At 38.8% G+C, this 27,286-nt stretch overlaps 1 protein-coding gene across 4 annotated transcripts in view; it reads left to right on the top strand.

Moving 5' to 3' along the window:
• The window catches only part of PIEZO2 (piezo type mechanosensitive ion channel component 2), a 483,849-nt gene that overhangs the window by 292,655 nt on the left and 163,908 nt on the right, over positions 1-27,286 (top strand). For all 4 annotated transcript variants that reach the window (XM_087756833.1, XM_087756825.1, XM_087756843.1 and 1 more), the window contains one exon: positions 22,308-22,350. In XM_087756833.1, the coding sequence (XP_087612959.1) occupies positions 22,308-22,350 (43 nt within the window). The remainder of the gene's footprint in view (positions 1-22,307; positions 22,351-27,286) is intronic.

The following is a 27,286-nucleotide window of genomic DNA, read 5'->3' as shown; positions in this document are numbered from 1 at the left end:
ATAGTGCTAATTAAATACAGCTTCAGTATAAAACTTGTGAAATTACAAGACATACTGATGAGAGTCTTATTTATAAGTCTGGACTCTTTTTTAACAGAAAGGAGATAATTATTTTTTTTTCGTGGCTAACTTTTTCTGTATACATGCAGATGTGAGGTGAGGACTCCCAAACTGCAACTGATATCCCAGACAAACATTGCAAGAGTAAAAAATAATTGAAGCTGATGTTGTGGTGGCAACTTTGTAACACTTCTGGTTTCCCAGTCCCCATTATTTCATACTTATCCTTTACCTTATTCTTGGCTATCTGATGTATTATGTTTGTCTAAGAGTAAAGTACAAGACTAGCAGAAACACTAACAATCAGTCCTGTGTGAAGGGGGCAAGGGATGCCTTTTAAACTGCTATCGGATTGTGCTTAATTTATTTCTGTTTATATAAACACACACGCACATTTTCATCTTCAGGGGCCTCATTCATTATAGCGGGAGCTTTCTGTGATTATTAAGTTTTAGTACTGCACAGCAACCTGTGCAATTTCAGGAATCAGGCTGATTGAATTACCCAATTAGGCAACCTTGCTAAGTAAAGGGGAGACATTTCAGCACTGTTTTTTCAATAATAAAATTGGATTTCATGAAATTGTCCAAAGTTTAATAAACTGTAAGTACCAGTGAGGAAGAAAGGTCCTCTGCAGTGGACAATGGCATAGAAGCTCAAGTTCTTTGACTCCAAGTATGGGTGCTTCCAAAAATGTGCAGAGAGGTATAAAACAGGCAAGATTACAGGCGATGCAATCCTTTGAGATCTAACAGAAAAAAAGAAGTCAGTGATTTTATTATCAAAATGGAAATAATTCTAGTATTGTTATCTTCAGTGTATATATTTGTCACACAGTAAATCACTGTGACCTGAAGAAGATATTGAACAGCAATGATTTGTTGAACTTGTACTTCTCCTTGGTCAGATGCTCAGTAGCCGTGAAATGTGCAGGAGGAGGGGATGAATGAAAGCAGGGGGAAAAGTCAGCAGATATACATGCATATTATCCACCAATCTCTACTTAAGCAGCTCAGAGTCCATGGTGGACTTGCTTTTCTGCAGTCCTTGAGGACAGTACTTATGCAGCAGTTGCCTCAACAAGATTTGGAGGAGAGAATCGACATATAGAAATAATTTTTAATCATGGCACTGATTCAAATAAACCTTCACTTTCCAGTCCCATCTCAAAGTGTCATTAAGAATTTTATGCACTTTGTAAACGAAAACTTTTGGGGATTGGCTGGCACATAGGTGCGAGCCATGGTTCTGCCCAATGTAGTAGTTCTACAGCCACGCAGGGCTGGACCTATCTTCTGCTACTGTACTCTCATAGTATCATATTTTTATGAGGACTTTTAACCAAAATAAATTTCAGCTTGTGAAAATGCATTGCCTTGAGAGTGAAATACCACCTGTTCGTTACCATCCCGTTCTTTCAACAGCCTTTCCACAAGTTAGATTACACAACACCTATGATACATGAATTTTGAAATTATTTTTATGACTTTTCATGTCCTCACTGAAACATTGTCAAAATTCTCTCATCTATGATAAAAAAGAAAATCCTGAGCAAGGAAGTTCACAGAATACACATCCACATAAAACAAAGCTGGAACGCTGATACAGTTCCACAGACATCTGGAAAAAGTCAAAGATGGGTTTCCACATCTATCCTATGTCATTCTGGGTAACAATAAGAAAATAATATCACATTTCCTCTTCAGAGCTCACAGTTGTTCCTGTCACCTTTTTTTTTTTAGCTATAGCAAAGAGTGAAAGATTCTACAACATATTGTATTGAATTGGCAGGTGATGTATTTAGTAAAAAGGTAAAAATTAACATTTGTGTTTTGCTACATAATTTTCTCAGAGAAGAGCAAAAAATTTTACTTTTTAGGTAGTGGCAGCTCTTGATTTCAAAGACTTCTCAGAAGTTGGTCAAAGTACCAGTTTTGTTGTTTTGGAAATATTGAGCGTCAATAACATCATGGAATTCAGTTATTTTATTCCATTTTACAAGAGTTACATTTTGTTGTACAGTAATACAGTTATTGTAAACACTATGAAGTGTTTACACTTTATTAGGATATTAATTTATGTAAAGGATATTTAATTTTAAATGGACGTCTCATTAGCAGTGATTGACATGACCTGAAGGTGATAAAAGCAGTCCTGCAGATATCATTGCTGGTGCTACAGCTAAGCCATTGCATACACTGCAATGATGTACCACTGGTGCTGAGTTAGTGAGAGGACTGCCTACAGTTGGTAGCTCACTGTTTCCTAAATGTACTAGATTTTTGCTCTCTAAAGCTTTGATGTATAATAACAGCAGTACTCTATTACATGAGCAGGTAGAAGGTGCATTGTTAGGCTGTTTCATGGAGGCAGAACACAAGGCTTAGCTGGATATCTGCCCACGTTGTGCAAGGAGTACTGAGCAAAAGCGGTCACAGAACCTTGCTTTCTGTTATCTATTCAAAAAAGATATGATATGTAACTCTGAGAATGAATAAAGGTTAAATGTCAGACTTACATGACCTTATTCTAGATCTCCTAAGATTTGCTAATAGGGTTTTGATATTTTAGAGATGAGAAAAACCCACCAGATTATGGAAAATGGGAAAAATATTTCTCATTTGCTCTGCTTGCCTTCCCTCACTGCCTTCTACATGCTACACAGTGACTGCATTCATCTCTGAAACCTTCACTGTCATGTTCTCTTCTCTGAGTTAGGACCCATGCTAAAATGATCCCATGTTTATAGAGGGTTTTTTGGTTTATGTTACTGTTTGTGGTACAAATAGCTACGTTCACCTTGGAGTTGTACCTTTTTTTGGATATATTTAATTCTGAGGTAGTATCCTCTATATTTAGGTCAGTGCTCACAAAGTTTGGCTTCTATAATTTTCTGTTAATAAAACCCATCCCCCTAGCATATGGGATGCAGAAGACACTGCAAAGCAAGCTATTATAAAGCCCGAAAAGGTTTATGAGCTGAAAAATTTGAGTTTGAGTTTGGAGAGGGGAATATAGACTTTTGCAATTTCCAAATGCTGATGCTAAATCCATTCAGATCTAAATCAAACCCATCAGGAGCATGCTGCTCTTTAGGTACTTTATCCCAACATGGTTTTGTTCATTATTCCTTCCTCAGTTGGAGGTTGTATATGAAAGCTGTTAAAATGAAATAAATAACATATTCCTATGAAGATGATTAGTATATTTTGGAACTCAGAAATGGTAGAAAAGTTGGGTAATATTTCAGCATAAATAAGAATGTGAGTGGCTTCTTTTGTTTTGAAATTCTTAGTCCAGGATGTGGATAGTTAGGTCCTAATCTCTCTGGATATTTCCCAGTGTTTGGCTAGGCTTTGAATGATGATCTCTGTTACTGGAAATCTTGTGCATCTTTATGTAGGGTAGAGTCAAATAATAGAGGCTTTGAAATGAACAGTGTTCATATACATTTTCATACATTCACATACATTTTGTATGTTTCTATACGTTCACATCCATTTCACCTGGACATTTGTTTTAATTGGTGTGACAATATCTCACTTGATGCTTCTGTTTTGAACTTCATTAAATTTGTTGCACACTAAAAATATCTTATGTTAGAAGCATTTGTGTGACTCCATCTGCGCCCTGTGCTATTTTGGGAGACCTCTGTGACTGGTCTCTCTCTGCTGTTGCTCTGTCTTGGGAATTGGATGTCGCTTTCCTGTTTAAACACTGGCATTCAGTCAAGATATACCCATTTGTAGTTGTTCTTGGAGTTTGTGACAATTTGACTTCCTTGCTATCGAGTCTTTATTGATATCTCCAAGAACTGTATGGAAGTCCGCAGTCACTGCATCCTCTGTGGAAAGGCGAAGATGAGGATCTTATCAAATAAATCTTATCAAAGAAATTTTTTAAGCCATTATTAGAAGATTTCTTTCAACAGAGTGACAACTAAGGTTGTGTTCAACATATATCAAAAACAAAGGTCTGAGGTCCTCTTATACAAATGGCATAAACAAGGACCAGGATCAGGTGTGGTCCCTGGTCTTATGTCATTACCCTAGCTCATAATAAGTTAGACTGGATCTTGTCAGCAAATATCCAGGTGACGGAAGAACACATTTAATTCAGGATTGGTGTGCTTTGACCATGGAGAGTTAATGCCCCTTGGTGCACAAGAGATTGACCAGTTGCTGGGAGACAAAGAAGATTTTCAAGTTTCCCTGCATAGACAGTTTTTTTATATAGCCATCCACCAACCACCTAGCCTTGAGCATACCTTGTCTGCCAGCCCTTGGGAGGAAACTTTTCTGCATGTGAGTATTTATTTCTTACTATCACAAAATTAATGAGGCAGCGATCCACTTTGTAATCTCTTTGTTTACCTTTGCTTCTATTGGTACCTGCAAGAGCAGATTTTGTAGAGCTATGTCAGGGGTCTTCCTGCAGACCTCCCCTTCAATTTATCATGTTCTAGTTTTCTCTCTTGCTCAGTGTTTTTTCCTGCTAGGAAGTATACTATTTCATCAGTGCAAAAAGCTAATAGGATTTTTCCCTAGAAAAGACTTACTGTGATACATAAAAATCAAGCAGTAAGGTACCAAAAATGTAAACATTTAATGTGCTAAATAATCATTATAGAATTTCACCTGAAATGCATATCTATCTGCAGAGGTGCTCAGCTATGGATCTAATATGCTGCTGGCAGAGATGCTGATCATTCCTAAATAGGAGCTTCATCTTTCTAGTTGTGCAGGGCATCCTGTGAGACCCTGATGTTGAAGAGCATCAGTGGGGAGCTCCTGCTGGCTTTCTATCTCCTTCCTTCAGGGTTTGCCTGCTGATGGCTGCCAGCATGCCAGGAACCACAACTGGCCCAGTGAGATGCAGCTCCCTGTGCATCAGACACAGTAATAATTTCTCCAGGGTCTGTTTCCAGTCCCTCGATCATGTGACTAATTGGCCTTTTTCAGGTTGTTTAACTTTTACCAGGTACAAATCTTGATACTGGAGTGTTATCCTCATTCGTGTTCATTCACTGTAGGGCAGTGTAGTGACAAGTGCAACAAGATGTACAGAGTACAGCAGGGTCCAATTGCTCAGCAGCCTGAATCCACAGAAACCAGGCTATGGTTTCCTCTTCTATCTGTAAAATCAGTTCCTTTTTGAGTAAATTGTACCATTATTACTTCTTGTCATCTAATGTAATTTTCCTAATTGGCTAATTGCTTTATCCATATGCCAAGCATAAGTCAACCTCCATGGAAGTGTCATTCATTAGCTGCATCTATGTTCACTTAGCCCAACATATCTTTACATGCTATATTTCTTCTGTGGTGCATTTCCTCGTGCAGTACCACATATGTCCTTTGCAGGCCCTCCCTAGTCTTTTGGCTACAGATGTCTGGCTTGTTACAATAATTGGACACCTTATTTTTCAGTCGTGCTGAACTCTCCTTTTGCTTACATTTCTAAGTATGCTTCCTGGTTCCTGCTTCCTGAGATCAGCAGGAGGTCTCCCAACATTAACACTTCTTGCAGATGTGCAAATGCCATTGCTGACTAGTTTGTCACGTAAGCATTTGACCTGAGTATTTGTGTGGCCCCTCTCTGTTGACACTGAAAGAATCTCTTGAAAATAAAATAGAAAATGAAAAATCTCTTTTGGTAGTAATTTGAGTCTCATAATCCTGATATCACTGCTTGGCAAATCCACTTTTTCAGGCATGTACGCCAACAGCTCACTCTTAGGACGTTTCCAACAGCCAGGAGCTCTGGTACGTTTTAGGTGTACACAGAGGTTCCACTTGTCAGGGTTTGAGGCACTTGAAAACAGTGGTGAAACACCTTTTCTTCAGTGACGTCCAGTACTAATGGTGCAAATAGGATAGAGAGAGGGAGAGGTGTCATATACACTAAATCAAGAAGTCACTATTTATTAATTTTCATACTTTATGCAGGATTTGCATGCGAGCAGAGATCTTCCAGGACACAGCCATCATACACAGCCATTCTGTTAGGCCAATTTCAAAGAGGAAAGAACAAGGGAGAGTATTTGAGGAATGTATGGATTTGTTGGGCCCGATACAAGAGGAGATGGACAGTGTCTCTGTCACTTGAGAGCTACCTAAAGAGAAACTTCCAGCCATCTGAGGAAAGATGAGAAGCTGCAGAAGCATGTTACTGAACATCGTGATTCAGTATTGTGCCCCAGCTCAATACAGCCTAAAGCCTTCTTTTCTCTCAGCCTTTCCTAATATACTGGATCTTATCAATTCCTTCAGCTTTTGTGTCCTGTCTGGATTGCAGATTTTTCAAGGCAAGCACTGTCTGTGCACTTCTGTGTTTTTACAGCCCCCAGCCCAGCTGGATCCCACTGTTGCCTGGCCCTTAGACAGTGCTGATGCCAGCAAATCCACCAGAAAGATATTTTCCTTGAATTTAGAAAGTGAGTTTAGAGAATTGAGTTCCTGGCATAGGAATGCATAAAATGCAAGATATCTTTAAAGAAGTAATTTAGATCCCCGATGAGTTTGCGCATAAATCAAAGTGCAGAATTTGTTTCTTGGTTTCCCTTTGACATGTGTGTTGGAAACATACTAAAATGACTCTTTATTTTCCTTTCTATACTTCCAATTCTTCACTGTTTCCTTTGCAATTCAGTATTTGTGTCCATTTGCCTTCTGACAAGTTTTAATGCATACTTTTCAGCGTGCAATATAATAGAAAGTTATGTTCACCTCTGAAAGCTGAGTGCTAATTCTGCCCACAGCACCCACATCACTCCATGAAAACTGCTGAAGAACAGCTGCACAAGAGATAAAGCCCTGAATTATTTAATAGGTTTCAAAAAAAAACCTCTGCTGTAAGTCCTTCTCCTTTTCACTGCCAACAGTGAGTTAGTAGGATATAGGGGTGTCTAGCATCTTTCAGGGTCCATAGTTCATATATGAAAACCTGTCAACCAAAAGCTGCTTGTTTGTGCCCGTTTTTTTATCTCTCTTCAGATAAGTATGGAGTATAAGGTATTATTTTTTACATAATGTGCGTATTTTTTTGTTCACTGTGGTGTAGAAAAGAAGCTATTAGTTATTTCTGTTAGAGGTTTGACCCCTTCAGCTGAATCACTTGAGCTGGCTTGTTGCATTTGTTCTCATTTTGCAGTTCACACCCTCACCCTTTAACTTTTCACGAATGTGGGCCAGCTGTTGCACCTGTACAAATCCCGCTGGGTGCTCTGCTCTCAAGATTGGTGCCGTGATGCAGGGAAGCCATATTCAGCAGGGTCATATTAGCATTAGGAGTTAAGATACTATTTGTCCCACTGGCTTTGGCATGACTCACATTCAGTAGATAATTAAAACCTTATGCCAAACTTTCAGTATTCATGTTCTAAAATGAAGCAGTAATTTTTTTTATATGTATTAACTATAATTGCTTACTGGGATTGACAAATGTATTACTAATTCAACAATTACTTCGTTATGAGGCACTAATAGGAAAAAATTTACTTGAAGTCTAAAATCTCTCTCGTGAATTAATCCTTAATTCTGTACATAATTTTGCCTTGAGCAGATATTTACTTAAAGCTAGAAATTGCTTTAAAATCTCAAGTAACGTGTAACTAATGCCATATGAGAAAATAAGTTGGATTAATAATGAATAACCTACAGGGCTGTGTCTTCTCCTTTTCTTGTACATAAGGAGTTTTGAAGAGGGGTTTTTTTGTTGTGGGGTTTTTTTTTTTTTTTCTTTTCTTAAACTAGAGTGGCCAGTTTTTACCTCTTGAGACAGAAGCAAAATTCTTGAGCAATTTGAATACAGCTCCTCTTCCACAGCTGCAGTGAATACTGGTGGTGGGGCTGACCTAGTGCAGGGACTTTGACCTAGTCAGCATCTTTGTCCTTGGAAGGAGGTGGAGAACAGGGATTTAGAAAATAAACAACGTCTCCCGTATCTCTCTACCTGCACATCCAGCCTTAATGGCATGAGAGATTTCCTTTGAAGGGGTTCCTCCATGTTTTTCCTCTGAAAGGTTGGCCTTGCTTGTCTCAAGACTTTTGGCTCTTTGGAGTTTTTGGCATGAAGAGTGTTTCAAGCCAGGGTCATGAAGAGTCAAAATTTTCCCTCCCACTATGGGGAGGAATATTAAGGTGGGCTGAGCAACACTGGAGGAGGAGGAAGAGGAGGAGGAGAAGGAAGAGAAGGAGTGCAGTTTGCTCTTCTGTGGGTTGAAGAGGTGGCCACTAACATTTCATTATTTTTCCATAAAGGGCAAGTAACAGTAGCAGTAAGGACTTGCCTCTTTTATTAGCAACGTGATTCACTCAAATTCTAGAAGATGTAAGGTGAATTTGACTAAATTTTTTAGAGTGACCAGTTTCCCCCTTTGAAAAACGCCAAATGTTCAGATCATAAAATTGGGTCCCATTAAGTTGGACAGTGACATCCACTGCTTTTTTGGGTGCTGTTTCTGGTGCACACAGTGGGTAGTAAAACCAACATTTAAAAAAATGCAGCAGCAGGCTGAAAGTGTTTCACAGAGGCCTCCAAATATCTGTCAAGTAGTAATTGCTTTTGGTCACAACTTTTCTAGTCTGACCAGTAGCTTGCAAGCTTTGCTATATTGAATATTTGTTAAGGCATCCACTGATGCCCTTATTGTATGTTTCTGTTTTGTTAAGGATGAGTAAAATTATTATAAAATTGACACTTAAAAAAAAAAAATCTATGCAGATTTTTGAAGGTTGGTCCATATGAGATTACATATTTCTGACTCCTCTGAAGAGATCACACGTTCCCGATCTACTTTGCTCCATGTAGTTCCTGTAGTTTCAATTTTCTAAGTTCTTGGGCTGGTGGTACAATTTTCTGTTCTGTCAGTGAGGATACTCCCATTAACTGTGTCTGTGGGACTAGTTTTCATGTCTGATTTACATTGCAACAGTGGACAATGCATAGACTACATAAAAGCTGATGCTCAGATGTATCCCAGGCTGTCACCAGCCAAAACCCCTGCTGAAGTACTGTAAATCTCATCAGTTCTCAACTGCTTAGAAACAAAGTATATTTTTTCACATTAGCATATCTACAATAAACCTTTAAACAAGGGTCATGGAGACATGCGTTATTAAATGTGCATGAACGAAACCAGGGAGATGAACAACAGATAGCTGTAGTCAATTTTTATCTATGAATTTTGGCATTTTGGACTACGCTTAGCTGATGTCTTTTATTTTGTAGTGCGGACCGGTTGTGTACCTGCCGGGGACACCTGGCCCTCCCATCACAGCTGCCCAATTCAGACTGTGGGCAGCTGCGTTGGCAACAGGGAGCAGTCTCCATAAATCACTTATCCTCCCGCCGGACGTCTGCATAGGGAGGAATGGAAAGTGCTTGCAGTCTGGAGCTGCTCGTCAGCAAACCTCCACTGATGTGCCAGTGGGTGCATACCTAGCTATGTATAGATGTGGCTAACATTACAGCTTGGTTTAATCTGAGCTGGAGTGAGGGGTGAGATCCTGACTGTGATTCAGTATCATCTACTTTGCAGCCTGATTTTGGAGGCCAAATGTTTTAGCACAGACATCTGTGAGCACAAACAATTGCAGCATCCTTTTGAAGTGAGTCCCTCTTGCATCTTCATGTGCTTAGTTATTAGTACATGGACCCCCGTGCCCTTTTCTCTAGAACCCTCTTCCTCCATAAGCAGGAACAGTTAGGCATCATTTTGTCCTTCTGTCCCACGCAGATATGGTGATGATGTCAAAGGTGTAAAAACTCCAGGAAATCCACCCTAGCAAATACAGTTCTTAAAGCTGGATGAAATATTACTGAGAGCTGCAATGAAGTCTTATTACTATACATCAACTGACTTTAAAAAAGAAATGTACTAAAGTGTTAATATGAAATACAAGCACGGATTAGTGAGATAGAAAAAAAATAGTTATTATTTCTGCCACTAAACCTCCTTTCCAGAATAGTAATTAGAAGAGGTGATGTGCAGGTTTTACACTATGAGTTAATTTTTTTTCATACAAAATGTCTTTAAAGAAGTCAATCCAGATAAGAGGTGATTAAATTAAGTTTAGATTAATTTAGATCTAAATTAAATTTAGATTCAGTGCAGAGTTTGGCATTTACATCTCATTCCAATATAAATCAATGTTTTTATGTATTACTTGTTCTTTGTTAGAAATTGGTCCCTTTTATACTTTTCAGCCACTTTTCCTATTGAATATATTTTTCTCTCCTCCCCCTCTTTGCTTCTCTTTCAGCCTGTAGCGGGTACAATGTCCCCCGTGGCTGTGAATAGCTCACATTTGCAACCACATAAAATATACTCAATGCATTCCAGCTGGCAAAGACAAGAGATTTTGTCAGGCTTTATGCCTTGCAGAAAATGTTGCCAAGATGCCCTGATTTCTATATTCAGTACAAGTAGTTTTCTAAAATTGATGCAGAGAAAAATTTGGGATGAGACAAATGGTTTTAGAAATTAGGGCAATATCCTTCATACAGAGTCGTCTTGAACTGCAGCATTTTTGGTGTGTCTTATTTTGAGCACAGTGATGTTTCCAATATGTTTTTTAATGCACCCATGAAAATGCTTTATAAACTGCTTATTCTCTAAGGGCATTGATTGCACCTATGCTCCATCACCTGATTGCACTGTGGGACCTTCCAGTTCTTCAGATCCACTTGGACTGGGAGAACTCGCCAACTGGTGCTAGCTTTGAAGCGTTGCTGTTGTTGGCCATGTATCTTTGAAAGAAGGCAGACAATACAGTGTGCTGTTTGTCCCTTTTCTATTAGGCCTGATGTAATATCACTTCTAAAGGCAACGAAGCAGGATGTGAATAAATAAAATACCTGATTTAAAAATGCATTTGAGAGTCACACATCTAAATTGCCCATGATTTCTGTAACATGAAAATCCCTGCTGAGTAGGAAATTATTACCGCTCATCATCCTCTTCAGTATTTACTCAAAAGGTATGACTCTGTTAATACCCTAATGAAGCACTTAAATAAAACACATTCCAGTGAGGACAAAATAAGCACACTTTAAGTAAGTGTGAGAATACTCTTGTCATCTTGTAACTTATGAGAATGGCAAAAGTTTCAGTGCTTTTACTGTTTTTTTGGCTTAGATTTAGCCAAACGAACTAAATGGGGAGAAATTACTCCTAATACTCCTAATTAAGCATGTAACTGTAGAAAGAGCAAACTACTTGTAAACTATTAGAAGCATGCAAAACAGAAAGCATGGAGTCGTTTTGAAAATGGGAATGATTAGGCAACCCGTTGATTTCTTTCATTTGTTGATAGTGCTCATGCTATTTGTGGCATCCTAATGAAAAACTAATTAAGTGTTGTGAAATGATCTGCTAGTACACTGGATGCAATCCTGCAGCCTATTATAGATGAAACTGAATGCAACCACATAGCGTTGTGAAATCTGTCTGGGCACCTCTAGTGGCACAACCATGGCTATTTCACGGGTCATGAGCAGAGCACAGATCAGTAATGCTTACCTGTGGCTCCAGGGGCAGTGAAATCCAGCAGATGTTCCAGGTGTGCAGGGGAACAAGTTGCCCGTGATGCTGGTCTCTCCTGGCTTTGCAGAGGATGCCAAAATTTGTGTGAGTTGGGAGGAAGAGGTGGGGGCGAGTGGGGAGTCTCTCTGCTGTTGGTGAATCTCCCTTGTGCCCCTTCGAGGCCTCGGTCAGACTCCAGCTGCCCAAACTCCTCCTTGCAACCCCCTTGTCCATGTGGGCTCCTCACCCAGGGAGTGGCAGCAGTGACAGCAGTGTTTTAGAATGTCTAGAAGTGAAAGGTTGGGTTGAGTCTGTGACGGGCCCCTCACCACCTTCTCTTTTCCCCAGTTCTTTTGCCTGTTCTGTTTTTCCTGGGCAGCTTAATGGCTACGCAGTTGGCTGTCTCTTGACTGAGAGGAATGGGAGCTGGAAGGAGGGAGAGCTTTGCCCTTTCAATTCTAAAACACTAGAGCTTTGGGAAAATTTGAGTGAAATCACAGAATTGTAAGCTCTGCAAAGACTAAGAAAATGAAAACAAAAGAAACCCTTTGTTCAGTGCATATATGTTTATACTTGTCAGCTGAACTAGATAAAGCATCTTTATATTTGCTAGGAAGGAAAAATAACATCTGTTGGAAGCGTTTCCCTCTCCCCGATTGTTTGAGTCTGTGTGCCCACGCCACACTACTGCCCAGAGGAGCACGTCCTTCTGGATCCAGGTTTCTCTTCTGAAGTGATCTCTGGGAGTGAGTCAGCTTTCATGCCCCAAATATCTTGCTGCCTGGTGCAGTCACTGCTGCCTTCTCTTAATGGCGTGCAAACAGAAGGAGAGTTTGAAAGTGTTGTTTCCTGCTTTTGTAGAAGGTGGTGTGCTAAGGTTGTACACATCTCAAGACAGTTTTCTGAAGTTTATTCTGGATATCATCCTTCACACGTCACTTCAGGTCTTTGTATCTAGTGTCATTGTAGCCACTGAAACAATTTGTTTGGTTTTTTTTCTGAAAAATTTGAGTATGGGCAGATCCTCAGGCCTACCAACAATGAGCTGCTGTTTTTGTCTTACTATGCGAGTGTTTCTTTAATCTGTGAGGGAAATAATGTGAATGAAATGGTTCTTTATTATCTTTAGAAAAAGCTATGTAAAAAAAAAAAAAAAACAATTTCAGAGAAAAGGCATGCATTACAAAATGTTAGTGGAGTCAAAGATACCACCACTGGAATGCTGGTTTTCTGTCATCTTAATCTTCCTCCTGTTTCTGTGCAAGATTTCCTAGTTTCCTATCCTTGTTTCTGTGCAAGATTTCCTAGTTTCCTATCCTTATTTCTGTCATCCATAATTTCTTGTATATGGATGTGCTACTGAAGACGTACCTGTTATTTATCTCCCCCTCCCCATACATCTATGCTGCAGAATTCAGGAAGAAACGTTTGCCCACCTCTCCTTCTGATGAGACAAAAAGAGAAAACAAGACAATGAAAAGCAAATTCCTTGTGCTGGCACACTGCACACATTCATCACTGCAGGAAACTAGGTCGACATTATTATTCATAACAGTATATTATGTTACAATAAAACTAAGCAGAGAGTAGCTCTAGAAATTGGAAGGATGCCCGTCAATTACACTCTGAAGTGAAAACCTTACCTCTAAGATACTATTTAGCAGACAGAGCAGTGTTGGTTGAGGTGGGAGAGGAGAGAATTTCTCTGCCAACAAAAATGGAGAAAAATCTCATTTTCTTCAGTTTTATGAAAAATAAAACTTACTATAAGTTTTCTTTAAGTTCTTTTGCTTTTACTTTGAAAACCAAAGCAAAGCCAGTCTTCCATATTTGAAAAAGAGCCCATTTAGTTATTATTTGGCCTCCTTTCAGAAGGTCTGGAGCAGAACTTTGACTCTCTGACTTGAGGTTGACATCACCCATGGCAATGGCAGGAAATGTCACCTTCATCCGAGGCTGCTCCTCAGAGCCCTGGCACCCTTTTCCGCTCTAAAAAAGAATAAGAGATCGGTTATGTCTGTGGACTGCCTGATTCTTTCCCACTTTATTCCTGCAGTGTGATTCTGTGCTGGTGACCTACAAAGTTCTGCTTTGCAAAGTATGCAAAGTCCTTTTCCTCATCCTTTTTTGCGGCGGTCTACTGTCATGGGGAAAGGGGAGCAGGTCTATTTAAAAAACGAAAGTAAAAGATGCCAGAATGGATTCAAATCTCCAGCATCCTTGGAAATTTGTGTTAAAAACCACCAACCAACCATTACAGCAAACAAATAGATAAATAATAGATTAAACAACAACAAAAAAAAAGTTTTCCATTAACCAGCTATCTCAGGTTTCATCTGAAACACATTCCCCAAGGATTTTCTAGTGCTGTGGGTTTTGCTGTTTTGCTGCCTTGTTCAGGAAGCAAATTTGAAATGAAATGAGGTTAAAATAAGGGTGGTTTTAAGCACGTGTGTGTTGCAGGAGAAGATTGCCTGTAAGTGTTTTTGATATATCTAAGCAGACAAAACAAGTCATTATTCTTATAAAAACTATGGAACCTATAATCCTTGTGAAAAAGCTGATTTAAAAAAAAAGGTGAAGCAATTCAGACAATTTAAATTGTCTTGATTACCTGTGTATCATTTTAAACAAATCTGGCATGGAAGAACAATGTAGAAAGTACTTTCCCAAATTTTCTTTTTCCAAGTTATTATTTCTTCTACACATCTCTTAACTTGCTGCTTAATTAGTGAGTCATCTTCATGTGTAAAATGGTGTGTGTGATTCTCATATAAAAATATGTAAACTTCACATTTAAAACAAGCTGTGTCCTCTTTAATGTTTTACATTCTGAAACTTTTTCTTCCTCTGCTCCCATTCTACCTGAACGAATTATCCACAGAACACTGCACCTCAGTAGTTTACTACTGGGGTAGAAATAATAGCTGTTGTTTACGTTACTGAAAAACAGATTATTTTTTTACTATTCCTTATTGCTATTTGTTTCCATTTCAGACAAACTATCAAAGCCCATTAACTCAATGCAAGTCCTTCCAGTTATTTCTATAGACTTTGGATCAGGCTCAGAGACACTGGTCTTACCATCATACAAAGTGAACTGGGATCTGTCCCTGCCTCCATTTGGCATGGTCTGACCAGCGAGCCACGAGATGCTGGATCACTTATGTCCCAGGTGAACTAGGGAGTGTTTCACATCGTGTTATCTACCTTAAGTTAAATGATCAATTTTAGAAACAATCCTCCCCCAGCCCTCCAATTCTGGTACTAATCAAGATCAAAACAAAGAATATGGATTAGGCCTGTGGAGCAGCTCCTTTTAGGGTCCCCACTTATCTGTGGGAGCTTTGCTGACCCTTCTGGACTCCCAGAGCTCCCAGGGAAGCCACGGACTGGAAGAGGTGACTACCAAATACATCTGTTAATTGCTTTACCATAGCTGTTGTCTTCTTAATACTCATTTTAAAGCAATATGCATCTCTTTGCACACACACAAACATAGTGTCAGTACTATTGCACTTTGCTCTATATTCCTAGTCTGCTCATTTTATTAGTAAAAGTTCCCACTCATTAAAATCTCCTTAGAGGAGTAGTGATTTTGATGATGATTATTTTTCCGGTTAACGTGGAATGAGTCAAGATTTCTTTTTTAATAGGAAAGCAATTTTTGTATCTCACGATAATAATTTAATATTTTCCTCACAGGAGAAAACACACAATAAATCTTTCCCATGACATTATCGTGTAGGGATCAAATTTGTACTCTTTATTCAGTCAAAAATTTGTTGAAAGCTGGTATGAGTGGAAGGTAAGTAAAGACTTGCAATATCTGGTCTTTGTTCTTGGTATGACCTCTTCCTTGATATGTATTCTGTAATCGCTTTCTCCATCTAGCCAGAATCCTAGACCACTGGCCCTCCACTTCTGTTTTACTGGTGGTTTTAGTCTCCCCTCCACTTCTGTTTTACTGGTGGTTTTAGTCTCTTCAGTATGCACAGCACACCATAACAGCCCAGATTTTCCCTTATTCCTTCTCCTTGAGAAGTTGCTTTAAAAATGAAATAATATGCTGTTGTGCCTTGCAGAACTGGCTCCCTGGGGTGATGTGGGGACTGTGGCTGTCCTGAGCATCCAGGCCAACCCTCCTTGTACATCAGGGCAGTAGAAAGGCTCCTGCTCACTGTAGCAGATGGGATACAGCCCAGAAAACAATCCTAAGGGTGAGCACCCTGACCTGACCCTTCATCCCTCGAGGTGACTGTAACTGGAAAGCTTTTCTGGGGGCACTCCAGGACGGGGACTAGGAGTCGTGGGGTGAGCTGCGTCTGCCATAGCAAGCAGCACAGCGTGATAGGAGTGAAGCAGTTAGTGCAGAGTCCCTGGCTGCCACACGATACATGTTTTGAGTGGGGTTTACTGTGGATTAGCTCTGGTCTGGTCATGCGGACCAAATGCCCATTAGTGGTTGAAAGACAGCAGTTGTGTCCTTGGGATGCGGTTTAGTTTCATGTGAAAGGAATCACTCTGTCATGCAAACCAAAGCATGGTAAGAGACTTGCTGAAGAAATACTCTCCTGATCTGAATTAAAACACCAGCATGGACACAGCAGAGTAGTAATATGCCATATTAAGAGACCTCATTTTAAAAGAAAGTCATGTCATTATCCCAGATGATATACTGTGGTGATCAAATTACAAAGTGATGAGTGCAGGATGCAGCCTAGGTAGTTTCAATCAAAGGAAGAGGAAGTGTAAGAGAGATTTATTTCTCAAAATGGACAGATCGATGCTAAATGCCAAGGTAGCATTGTCTGATGCCACTTCACATGAGATAAATGATCATTTCTGTAAGAAGCACGTTGTATGTAATTACCTATTGGATCGCCAATATACAGGTAAGTAAATGCTAATAATCTCTCTATGGTACTGTGGAGCAAGTAAGAAAAAGTTCTTTCCTATGCCATATGCATTTCTGTAGCCAAAACTACTAGTCTGTTTCATAAAACCCATGGTTCTATATTGATTAAAAAACAAAAAAGTAGGATTTCTGAGAAAACATGGTTTATTTAATTAGTTTATTTGGAAGAAGATAGAAGGTTGCTACTGGGAACAAGCAACTGGAAAGACTGTTAATAATATATGAAGCTGCTGAAACCAATGTGCTCCAAACATGGCAGTTTTTATCAATTGCAGTTGTGTACATTTCAGCTAGTTAGTGGTACTGGTTAGTAACTGGTTAGTAAGTACTAAGGTGATAAAGGAGAATATACAGCAGAGCAATGTTCCCCAATCCACTGAAAACAGACTCCAAAACGTCAAATGGTTTATATGGTACATGTGTCTCTACTGAAAGAGAAGCTCTAGCAGGACAAGCAAGTGTGTTCATCCAGTTTCTTGAGAGTTTTTAGGTGTGGATTCAGATACTCGGATCCCCTACTAGTCCAGTTGGGCTAGACTGTGTGAACTGCCCTGTTATCTGCTTAGTTGTTTGAGAAACAGAGTTGAGAAGTGGCACCTGCAATGGAAAGGTTTAGCAAAGTGTTTCTTCCTATTTCTGGAGTGTTTTATATCACTGTTGTGTTATCTCTTGAATATGTGAAAGTTTGGGGCTGTTGGTTTCTTTTTTTATGGTTTCGAGAATACTAGTAAGTGTCACAGGCTTCAGATCAAAATTTTGAAATTGGTAGGAATATTCTGACCAGTACAAAATCAGCAGTTCCTCTGGAACTCTTTTCCTGCAAAATGTTAGAGAAAAGATCAATGGAGTTACTATTCCAAGAATATCTACCGGTTTCAAACGTATCATAACAGGGTTATGTAGGTCACACCTGCATGTAACTTTCATGAGCTAAGTGTGACTGTGCTATGTCTGGTACCTTGCTTGTTCCTTCAGAGAGCCGGCATGACTCTCTGTGATACCCCATTGATGGGCTCCAAAATTTTTTTTTTACCTTTGAGTTGATATTTTGCCCTATTCCAATCATTGAAGGTCTATTCCCATTGTATACTTGAATTCTGACAGGCTCGCCTAATGCTTATTGAAAAATGTCAAACAATGTCTTTTGGTTCAATTAAGTCGTATTTTTCCCTCTGGTCCTTATGTCAGAACACAGTGAGAAAAGAATGCAAGAATTATTATTCTTACTGTTAGAAAGCCTCAAGAGCAGAGCCAGACACAGGCTTGTAGTTCCTAAAGTAGCCACTAACTCTGGAGAAGTGAGAAGGTAGCAGGGCTGTGGGTAATTACTGCACACAGTCATAGGGACCACAGGATCCATAGGGACCTTGATGCATACCTGCATGGGGATTGTATTGGAGGCATGTGTTTTTGCTGTGTGTTTCCAGTGTATGCTAGACTTCTCCCTGAACAGCTACAGACCTCTGCTGTACTGGCAGACAGGACATGATATGGCTCAAAGTGAATAGTTGTGCAGCCTCCGTGAATGGCTGAAAATCACTTATCCAATATTTTTCCCAACATTGGACACTTTTTAAGATTCAGCTGGACAGGGTGCTGGGCCATCTTGTCTAGACCATGCTTTTGCCAAGAAAGGTTGGACCAGATGATACTTGAGGTCCCTTCCAACCTGGTATTCTATGATTCTATGAATATGTTATTCTGTGTTTTTCCTAAGCCTACCGTTGCACTTCAGCAGCTAGGCAACTTCATGGTTTGTAAAAGTGGGCAGCCTAGCAGTGGATTATGAGTCCTCTCATTCATAGTAAGTTCATAGTAAGCAGAGAGTTGTAACCAAACCAAACCAAATACAGAAACTGCCACATAAATGAAAGCCTACCTGTCAAAGAAGGCAACTTTTCATTTCAGGAAGATGTTTTTCATTTTATCTTATTAAATCTCATATTCTTATACTCTCATTCTTATGCTAGGATTTCATTGAGTGCATATGTGAGCATGATATGCATTTTACCATTGTTCCTATTAAATGTGAGCAGTAATTCTGGAAGTACATTATGCTTCGTCTTTTTGAAGAATTTTGAAGCTAGGGCTGTTAATGTGAAACAGAATCTTTGGAACAGATGGGAAAGGTCAGGCACTCTGGAGCAAATATTTGGAACAAAAGCTTAATTACATGGGTACCAAATTAAGGCATTCTTATAAACAGTTTTGGTATTTTTGACATGGTGGTAAAAAACAGAAAGCAAAGAGAAGCCAAGTTAACTTAGCAACTGAAGTGTAGCAGTGGATTGATTCTGAAAGTCAACAGGTGAATGTTTTCCACAGTCTCTCCCAGCAGAGAGAAAGACTGAACTGAATAGCCAAATTCCTATTGATTTCTTTGGGAGCAGGATCAAGTCTTTAATTTGTGAAAAACTCCTGTTTTGATTTTAATGAGTTACGTGACTTAATTCTTGTTTAATGTGTTGGAGGCACCGGGCAAGGTTTAAATTAAATAATAAGTTTTCTAGACTTTTAATAGCGTTATTCTTAGTGCTGCTGTTACCTCAGGGTGTTTACTTTTGGTTGTTAGTGCAGTGTAGAAGTTGATACTATTGAGACTGGAATTGGCAAATCTTAAAACAGAATGTTTAGATCATAAACATTTAAAAATAAGACTCCATAAAAAAGATGTATATTTTTTTAATATGAAATGTTAGTTGTGTTCTTGGCAGGCTTTGCTTCAGAGGAGTCACATGCATTTCAAAGTGTTCTGCTAGCCAGCTGCAGCCAAAAGATTATTTCAAACCAGTGGAGACCCAATTCCCTTTTCTCTTTTGCTTCCCCACCCCCCTTCTGTAGGACTCCCTATATATCATACAACTGAAGTGTAGCCAATCATGGGGTGAAAAATTCGTACAACTAGTATACACAACAGTGGAAAGCATAGAAACACTGGCTAAAGAAGCCAGTACTAGTCTGTGCTTTAAGAAGTACTGTTGAGATTTCTTCAACACTCTTCAAATCTTCAAACTTCAAAAATTGTTGAATACTCTTTCAGAGCCAGCAGGATTGCATAAACTATGTGGAGAATTGCTTGTGTCTGCCCTGCACTTACCTGTGGAGTGGCACAGCCATCTTTTTAGCAATGACTTGAGTCATCAGTGCTACATGAAACCAGATATACTCCAGGGGCATGCAGAAGGTGGTGGGTTTGAGGGATGACTCATAATGGAAGATATTAATGGAGTGGTTGTTTATTTATCTCAATGAAATGTTGACGGTTTATTCTGCTATACAAGATTTTTGGTTTTGATGTTTATTTGAAATAAATGTGTGTGAGAATGTTTGTTGTCCAGCTTTAAAGATCTCTTTAGAGGACTTCTTTTTATAAAATATGAACTTAGTGTTGGTGAAAGGTAGTGTATGTAGGTAGTTGTGCAGGCTTGCATGACCTCAAGCAAATACAGGTGCCACAGTAGAAGCTCCCTGTACTGATCAAACAATGTACATTGTTCAATAATTCCAGAACAAAACTTGACTCATTTTTTTCCCTAAAGTGAAGGTAGAGCTTTTTCCACGTCAGTTTTGAAGCCTCTTATTGCTGTGTACTTTGCTGGATATGGGCCTGAAATCCCTGCCTGCTTTGGATTCAATGCAGACAATTAAAAGTGTTTTTACATTGATCACTGGCTGTAGCTGTAAGAGTCCTGAAAAGAAAAGCTTTGTGTCCATTGCCTTAAAGTATCATTAGGAAAGGTTTTTAGAGCCCTTCATTGAAAATATGTATGTGACTGAAGTTTGAAGTGACTGACGGTGAGAAGTTGAATGAAGAAGGAGTTCCAGGAGAGTATAATGTGGTATACTGACCACGTTTGGAACCAGCCGTGAACCTACCCCTTAGCCAACCCAAATCCTTCCTGTAAGGAGTGAAATGTCAGACTTTGGTTGATTTTAGGAGCATATACTTTAATGTAGTTTCTTTTCCTCTTTCTAAAAAACAGAGGTTAATACAAGGAATTTATTTTCCACAGGCCCATGTTAACTTCATTCTTTGGCTGTCCAGTTAGGAGCTGTGAAGGAAGCCTTGCATGACATAGGCCTATAAGGAAATTAACTTTTGGGGTTTTATTAATTTCAGTTTTTATTTGCTCAGTCTGTGATTTGCAAACCAGACAGATACTAGATGATATTGTACAGAAAAATTGTATCATTACTTTAGAAATTTACTACATTCTCCTTGGGCTAAACTGGAAAGTTTAGTCAATTGATTAGAAAGAATTCTGTTGCTAGGTTTAAAAAAACAAAACAGAAAACCAAACCCTCAACCCCAAAACTTCTTAGAAGTTGAGTTTTTAGATTCTTATCTAGATCGGCAGTAGGTGTCCCAAATTCAAAGATGAAAAGCATCTACTAAGTCTTATTCAAATATTTAACATGTTGCAGATTAGAGATAAATACCACACTACAAACATGGCAGATCATTGATTTCTGAGCTGATACCTTTAACAGAATGGAAAGGTAATGATGGTAAGAGACACATCTGCAGAGGTTTTTCTGACTGATAATATTATGTCACCACTTTTCCCATGCTAATTTGGCAAGTTGGACTTGGATTGTCAGTGGAAAGAATCTAATGCATTATTTTGTTATAGTATTTGTATGGGCATTTGCTGAAAAATATGCATTTAATCCTGAAATTCTCCAGATTGAAATCAAAGTTGCATTCCTTCATGTCTTCCCACTCTTTCTCAATACTTCTCGGCAGCATAGCTGCTTGTCTCTGAGTTTCTCTGGTGCTACTAAATGTCACTGACATGGAATCTGTTCCTAATTTATATTTCCGTTTAGGACGGACTGCATCAGCAACAGGAGTTATTGTCACTTCTCTGATTTCAGTTTAAGTACGATGAAGTATTCCAAAAGAACTGGAGTTACTTCCATTGCATGCAGTCCTGTTACATTTCCCACAGGAGTGTAAAAAGACAGAGAGCAAACTATGACCCAGCTTCATGTCCTCCTACATATTTGCCTTGCAGACCTGCATGACTTGAGATATTTGTGCTCTTAGTAGCCTGTATTTAGAATGACCACATTATGGTTGCAAGACAGATACTGGCAATAAGCAAAAAACTACCAAGAGCTGAAAACTGATCACCTAATGCTTGCAGTGTGTGTGTGGGGGGTATTTTTGAGAAAATCTAGTTAAAGGTTGTATTAAGTGCATCCGAAGTATTGAGAGGAATTCTTTGGATGAGTCTGCTCATTGGAGTAGTTTGTGGGGTTGAGTCCTTGATTGTTTTGAGAAAGAGTCCTTTGCAGCTGTTTGTATGAGTATGAAGGGTTAAACAATAAAGCAGAAATACATCTTCATGCTTTCGCTTAAAAGTAAAAAGGCTGGATTTCAGAAGGAGCTGTAAAGCTTTCAGCAAGAATCAGACGAACACTACAGTAAAATGAAAAGCTGAAATGTGAAGAGTGTGTGATGTGAGATGCCAGCTCAGCGCTTTCAGGAGTCATGTACAGATCATGTTGCTGTAGGAGAGGAGACCACCCTTGGAATTGCAGTGAACTGTAGCGGTGACCGGCTGCTTTGCAATGTAAAGGATACCCCTCCACACAGTTATGTCACCCGGTGGTAGCCTCTCTAAACAGTTCTTCACTCTGGGGAAAACAGATGTTATTTACAAGTACTTCTGTAGGGGTGGAAAAATTCACCTTACTATACAGATCCCAGCTGCACAAGGAAAGGAGAAGAGTAAGAGTGTTCATACAATAACGGTTCTTTACTGAGGGTGTTTGTTTTTTCTCCTCTTTGTATAGGTTCAACATGGGAGAAAACATTACGGCAGATTGGTTTTGAAAGGTAAGTCATAAATTTGTTTCCTTACCAGTGCAAAAAGAAAAGGAAGAGAAACTGCATGGGCAAGTTTGCAGACTTATTTATTTTAGTTGATTGAATGTATCTATGACCTCAAATTTAGAGAGGAAGTTACGCAGTGTCATGCACATATATGTTCAGCTTTTCTGTTTATGTCCTCTTCTCTTTCCTCAGTTGATCTGAAGCAACTTATTCACCATATGAACTTAGCTCATAATGCTTTTTGCTGGCGACTGTATAGCATGCTAGTATTAAAAAAGGTGACACACTATTTGGGCAGAAGTCTTACTTATGAATGAAAATATTGCTCTTGCTCATATGACTTTTTCCATGAAACTTCTAACCTGTGACATACTAGTTGACAAAAGTCAATGAAGTTGAAAGAGGACCAAAGCTGGCAGAGCGCTATTTAGCATCAGAGGAAAATAAAGAATTCAGCATTCCTCAAGTGCAAGGACTTCTTGCAGACAAACTTAACCACAAGGTCATCATACCAGAAACATATGTCTCTCTTGGAAATTAAACTAGGCCAAGCCCAGTAAAGAGTGGTCTGATGTTGAGGTTCAGATGCTCAATCTCATGTTTATTCTTCTACAAATGGTAAGCAGAAGAATCTGCTCTCCACTTGAATAAAGTTTTGCTGTTTTCCTTTAGTAGAGTGGCTTGCAGTTGTACACCAATGTGCTTGGGCTGCTGTTGACCAGGCAAGAAGGGATTTCTCTTCTTCATGTTGCGTGAGTGCAAACTGTGCATACTGCCTGGGGCATCTCAGCAAACCCTTCAGACAATCAGACCTTTCTGAAGTCAATAAATAGCCATACAAATCATACGAAACAGAAAATTAGTTACTTGTTTCCTTCCTCACAAACAGAAATCAAGCTGCATTTTTCTTCTGACCTTTACCTTGCATAAAGTTTTTATTACAACAAGACTGATGCTTAAGTTTAATTACCCTAATTCCTACCTGTAATTAAGATTCTCAGATCTTGGCAGCAATGTATGAAAAGTTTTTTTCTATATCATCATTTTATAGGAGGAGTCTGCTTAATGAACACCACTCAAAATAAATTTATAAATACTTGACTTTCTCTGATCTCCATCTAGAAATGTGGCACCTGGGGGAAGGATTAAGGCTATCTCTAAATAGCTTCCAGGTCTTCAGGAGTTGTACCACAGACCTGTGATCTCTGAAAGGTGGTCACCCATCTCTCTATAAGAATATCTGTTCAAAGCATCTAAAGAGATGCTAGTGTCCTAATGACTAGTAATTATCATTCTTTAGAAGGTGATTTTGAAAGCATCTATGTTATGATCCTGAATGAGTATGCACAGGGTCAGCCTGGTTTACTGGATCAGCTAAATATATTAGATTTCCATGTTAGACATTATATTTGCAAAAATTGAAGGGCAGTGCTCTTTTCAACGTAGTAGACACAGAAGTGCATGGAAAGATTATATTTTGTTGTTATTCTCACAGCCATAAATATTACATCAATACATATTAATTTGGTTCTTCAAAGGAAATGTAGAAAAGCAAATAACTTTTGAATGTGACAAAGATCTGTCGTGGTGCAATTTATCTTTTCATTGGTACAGAGCTATCTTTGTGGCTTTACAGGCTTGGGTTAGTTTAAAAGTAAAATATTACCGAACAATAAAACCACTTTTCCTCCACCAAATAATATATAGAGGTGAAATTCATTTCTGTTGTAAACCTCTTGATACCAGTAGAGCCATTCCTGTAAAGACTTTGTCCAAACATTTTTAAACAAACAAACACCATTTTGTTGCCATATATTTTTATCACAACTTGAAAATCCAGACTGATATGGAATACTTACCATTTTGTAGCTGAGGAAACATGGGCATTTTCATTTCATAGCTTCCCACCAGTCACAAATATTTTTTAATATCAGCAATTTTTAGAGGTTTTTAAAAATAATTTTAACAAACATAAAGTGGTGTGTTACATAACCTGTAGTTTCTGTTAAACCTGCATGTAGATAGCATAAGACACAGTATTGATTGAAAGGAAAACTGTGATTCCATTTTGTTACAGCATCAGGGTAGGGGCTGTGATTCATAGACATCAACTTGAGAAGACACAATGCCAAATCAAGAATCAGACTAGAAATTCCTTAATTGCAACACCTTACTGGATGTTGTCTGTTTAGAGATAGAGTGTTTTTAACGGCACTGCAAAAAAAGTCGGATATTAGTGAAAATTATACACTCTCAGTTGCTACATTTTGATGTCACTGAGGGGTTCTTTTTAATAGGTTGTGCTTTTTTCTCAAGTTACATCCAATTTTGTTTCTTGGTGAGCATTTCATTCAGCATGATATCATACATGTCTGAAGGGCACTAGTAAAATATTCATTCTTTCATCGCCCCATTCTTCTTCTAAGATAACAAATTATCACCAGCTGGTGCTGTTTTTTCTCCATCAGAATGGAAAAAAAAGTAGTTTTGAGGAGTGCTAGAATGAATTGATGCCTTGGGCCTATGGTTTGAAACTGCCAATGGAAAATGGTCAATTTTTTTAAGCTGAGTTCATTAGAAGTTCTATTTGTGGCCATTTCCAACTTGTGAGATGTTTCAAAACAACAAGGAGAACCCACACTAGCTGTGTATGTGCAATGTATATACCACATGATACATGGAGAATCCTTAATAGACTGAATTACAACTGAGAAGCCTGCCTGAGAGAAGGCAAATATGTAGAAGAGGTTACTGTGCAGATCCTGTTATTGCCATTCTAGTTTGAAAAGAAGAAAGGCTTTCGGATTACACTTCTGCACCCTGAGAGATTGATTGTCATCCCGGAGTAACTCTAATTGAAGCAGCACATTAGTTAGTATGGATGGGGTGAAGATTTGAATGTACTTGGCTTGCCATAATCATAGAAGTAAACCAGTTCTCATATCAGCTTTTTCAGAGAACAGGCAAAGAGAAAACAAGAAAAATAAAGTCCTTTAAACAGGTAGAACATTTAAGGTTTGGGTTATTTTTAATAATAATATTCATCTTGTTACCTGTATATTTAACACAAGCATTTGTATGATGTGAATATATCAGCAATAACAAGTTGGTTGACTAAAAGATCCATGAGTAACATATGAAGTCCAGTGTTAACTCCTTTATAGCAATATTTGCTTAATATCATATTGTACGTGATTGCTTAAGATCAGTATTTCTTATGCCTTAAGGAATAGTTTCCAAAGTAAACAAAGGGATACACGTTGCTATATGTAATACTTCCGTGCAGGGAGTGTACTTAACTTGCAGTCACAGAAGTGGAAATCGCAAGTCTGCAGATCTCTCAAACCTAAGAGATTAATCTGGGGGTGCATCACTATGTGCTTTCCCTAGTCTTATTCTCTTCAGCAGACATCCCATTATGGCCACCGAGAGAGGCAGGATAGTGGGCAACATCTATATTGGGTCTGATCCCATACAGCTGTTCTTGTGTTATGTATATCAGCACTAAGAAAAGAAGCAGCAGCAGCACATGTTTTGCTATTTAAAAACATATTCTCCGCAAGCTGTTGATGTAGGCACACCTGAGTCAGCTGTGAAATATCAATAGCTTTTAAATGTGTTGTTTGAGCAAGGACATTTTTATTCAGGAGGAAGCAAGATTTTTAGATACACAAAAGGAAAGACATTCAAAGTAATGACCTAAGGAGGAATATGTCTTTGCTTAAAAATTGGAAAATTCGTATAAAATGTTCCTCTTCACAGGCTGTTTTAGAGTGGATTGAGGAACAGGAGATGCGGACACTCAGTTTACATTGCAGAAAATTAAGCCCAGATAATATACAGGTTGTGTCATCGTCACTGCTTTGTGGTTACATGATGTTTATTCTGCAATAGTGAAGTGTTTACATTGCTGTTGTCTTCATATCCTGAAAAACATAAGAGGCACCAAGAGACCTGACTGCGAGGCTTTTATGTAAGCATTACTTCTGAGCTGAGGATGCTGCTTTTCAGTGCAAGAGAAATTAAAAATGCTGGAGCTTGAGTAAAGTAGCTTTATATCCAGGAAATGACTGGAGTTAAGAGCTTTTCAATTAAATGGAGTATATGGGGGTTTGATAGATTTAAATGAAGGTCTTTATGTTATTGATTGTTTTTTGAGACATTACAAATAAGATAATTGTAACATAGTATAGTGATCATCACCTTTGTAGAAGATGATCTTGACTGCAGTCCCTGACTGCATTTTCTGCAGAACATTTTGGAGAAATTTGGAGAATTATGAAAAATGTTAGCTTGTATTATGCTGTCCTACAAGAAACATGGTTTAAAATGCTGAGCCTGTGTGATACCTGCATATCAAGCAAACTGTCACCTTACATGGTTTCTTTAATAATCTTTAATAAGCCAAAGCAAGTAGATTTGTGGATAAATAGGATGACTTTTTTTGCCACTGTTAACCTGGGGATTACTGTTCATTATTGGTGTGTGTTTAGATGACACCCACATATTCATGTCAGCTCTGTTCTACTTTGTTCTAAATATGACTAAAAATATGTTTCAGAAGGCATTGTTCATCTCACTGGCTTAAGTTTTTTTCAGTCAGATGCAGGACCCAGTGGAAATGGCTCACTCAGTCTCTCAAATGAAATAGTTACGAACAATTTACAGTGGCTGTGCTTGTTTCCTGGCTACTCTGGCAGTTAAAAAGAGAGCGTAATGCACAAAGCCTGTTAAAATTCAAAAGGGAAGAGGATCGGGACAGTCATGGAGCTGGTCCTCTCCTGTAACGCAGTCTGTGGGGTCTTTCCAGCTCACAGCTGGGATGAGGCTTGCAGCGCAGAGCCTGGAAAGACCCACGGCCAGCATTGGGGAAACTGCTGCTTCCACACTGCAGAAAATTAAAACCAAAAGAAGGACTTATTTAAAAATCTAAATTTCT

The sequence above is a fragment of the Nipponia nippon genome, unplaced genomic scaffold, assembly GCF_047370975.1.
Source record: "Nipponia nippon isolate SJK-2023a ecotype South Korea unplaced genomic scaffold, ASM4737097v1 scaffold_1, whole genome shotgun sequence".
Taxonomy (NCBI): Eukaryota; Metazoa; Chordata; class Aves; order Pelecaniformes; family Threskiornithidae; genus Nipponia; species Nipponia nippon.
This window is presented reverse-complemented; position numbering and strand designations above follow the sequence as displayed.